General features: G+C 32.9%; 1 protein-coding gene across 1 annotated transcript in view; it reads left to right on the top strand.

The window, feature by feature from the left end:
- The window catches only part of LOC113780662, a 3,898-nt gene extending 2,049 nt beyond the window's left edge, over nucleotides 1-1,849 (top strand). Inside the window, exon 2 of the mRNA XM_027326444.1 lies at nucleotides 1,791-1,849. Coding sequence (XP_027182245.1) covers nucleotides 1,791-1,849 — 59 coding nt within the window. The remainder of the gene's footprint in view (nucleotides 1-1,790) is intronic.
- Nucleotides 1,850-2,274: the final 425 nt, after the last annotated feature.

Here is a 2,274-nt window from a genome sequence, read left to right as displayed (position 1 = left end):
CACTTTTCATCCCCAATATTTAAGGTGTTCACTAATTTCGTCCCTAAATTTTCACACAAAACACATTTCATCCTCATAATTTTGTAATTATGAACAATTTTGTCCCTAAAATTTATGTAGAACATATTTCATCATCATAATTTTATAATTCCTACCAATGAAAGGATTGTTAACCATTTTAGACATAATATCATCACATGTCCCATTCATGATGGTATTATTAATACTTAATTCAATTATTGATTAAATTATAGAAATAACAACAAGTGTTTTTTTTATACAAGACTATATCTTTTTTTCCCTTTAAGTGGTGATATGATATATTTGAGACTAAATAAATAGATTGAAAGATAAATAGATGGTTGAAAAACACGTATATGATACAACAAAACAAAATCTTGCAAATAAATGACAATCCAAACCATTCATTCTTTGCATTAATATTTTTCTCATATTTTCGTGTACCTCATTGTGATTAAGAAGAAAGTAATGGTGGCTAAAAATTTCTTAGTCTTTTTTGTACTAAAATGAGAAAGTGAATAAATAAAAGATTTTTGAGATTTTAGTTAATCCAATTTTTTTTTACTAATGGCCATGTTGTGATCAATTGACGCTATCCCATTCAAATTGATTGACATTCTACCAATTGTCCTTAATTTGCCAAATTTAGGAAATTATGAGGATGAAATGTGTATTTATGAACTTGAAGGATGAAATTAATCAAAATTATAAAATTACAAGGATAAAATGTGTTGTGCATGAAACTTTAGGGATGAAATTGGTTAACACCTTAAACATTGGGGGTGAAAAATATATTTTCCTGGACGATATAAACTAGCAAAGATGCTGCAAAGAAATTAGCAAGTATGAAATAAGTAACATGTTGACTGGGATCTAACACAAAAGCATCTCAGACATCAAACGACACATTTGCGAGCTCTTCATGGCTAATATTCGGCCAAACAAAATTAGTCCAGTTTAGATATCATCTTATACCACATTTTATAACAAAATGTGTGGAACTCTTCTAATTTTGTACTATAATTACACGTTGTCGAAAGGGAGTTACACCATGTGCAAACAGAGTTATGGAGTATGCAAAATGCACACACCTTCAGCAACGATTGCACTTGGAACCTTTCCTGTGTATGTCCTTAATTTTGCATTGCTGCACCTATGAAATAGGCATGCCAGGAAGTAGGTGACGGGATTGAAATCTATAGAGTAACAGCCTTTCTTGGGAATCATGTCCATATGACCTGTACACCAACTTTGAGTACAAGGCGTACAAGAGATAGTATCGAGACGTTTGATGAGTGTTACGGAGAGTTACTAAACAATTACGGACAATTTCAGCTTTTATCATGAAATGAACTTAACAAAAACTCAGCAGGTAACGTGCGTTGGTTGAGGGTTCCGACCTTCCGTATACCGTTTATATGTGTTTAAAGTTCTTTCATGCAGTAGTTGTTAAAAACAAGAATTTTTTCATGCTTTATGCCTTACCTGTACATTGGATCATCACATACTTTATCATCTTGACCCCATATTTAATATTTGATGCACAAGTAGTTGACGTGGCTTTACACCTTGTTCAAAGAAGTGTTACGTTTGAGCAAGTGTGATAGTTAGTGACAATAAATGGATACAGTTAATAAAACCTCCAAACTTTAATGCCTGTGGTCGGTATTACAAGTTCTTAGCATATAGTTACGCTTTGTTTTTATAAAAATACTTGTACAAGGGAGGTTATTAGTGACAATAAATGGTGTCTTTGGTCCATATAATAGGAAGATTTGGAAGGGCAGCGTCCTTCCCACCAAGTTTGGACTTCAAGGATGCATCTTAATGCTTTGAAAATGTAACTAATTTTTTTCATTGTCCATACTTTTCATCGTACCACAATCTAAATGGCATTGGTGCCATGGGTCTTCATTGTCAATACTCTTCATAGTGCCCGTATTACAAGTAGTTGGCATAGAGTTACGGAAAATATACTTGCAAATACATGTTCGGCTAATGTTATTACTGACAACTGCAACTTGAACAACGCAAAATACATGACTTAAAATCACATTTTATGGCCAAAATCGATAAATAAACAGTATGTTACAAAAAGACGCACATTTCGTAGCTAATATGGCCAGGTCGAAAAACAACTGTTTAAAAACATCCTTTGCTACTATACAAAAAGAGTCCTGAATTTACATCCTTAACTATGATGATCTATTTCCCTTTTACTGTTTACTCCCAACCGTGGCGACAATAGTGTCC

The sequence above is a fragment of the Coffea eugenioides genome, chromosome 8 (genome assembly GCF_003713205.1).
Source record: "Coffea eugenioides isolate CCC68of chromosome 8, Ceug_1.0, whole genome shotgun sequence".
Taxonomy (NCBI): domain Eukaryota; kingdom Viridiplantae; phylum Streptophyta; class Magnoliopsida; order Gentianales; family Rubiaceae; genus Coffea; species Coffea eugenioides.
Note: the sequence above shows the minus strand (reverse complement) of the source record. Positions and strands in the feature narration are given on the sequence as shown.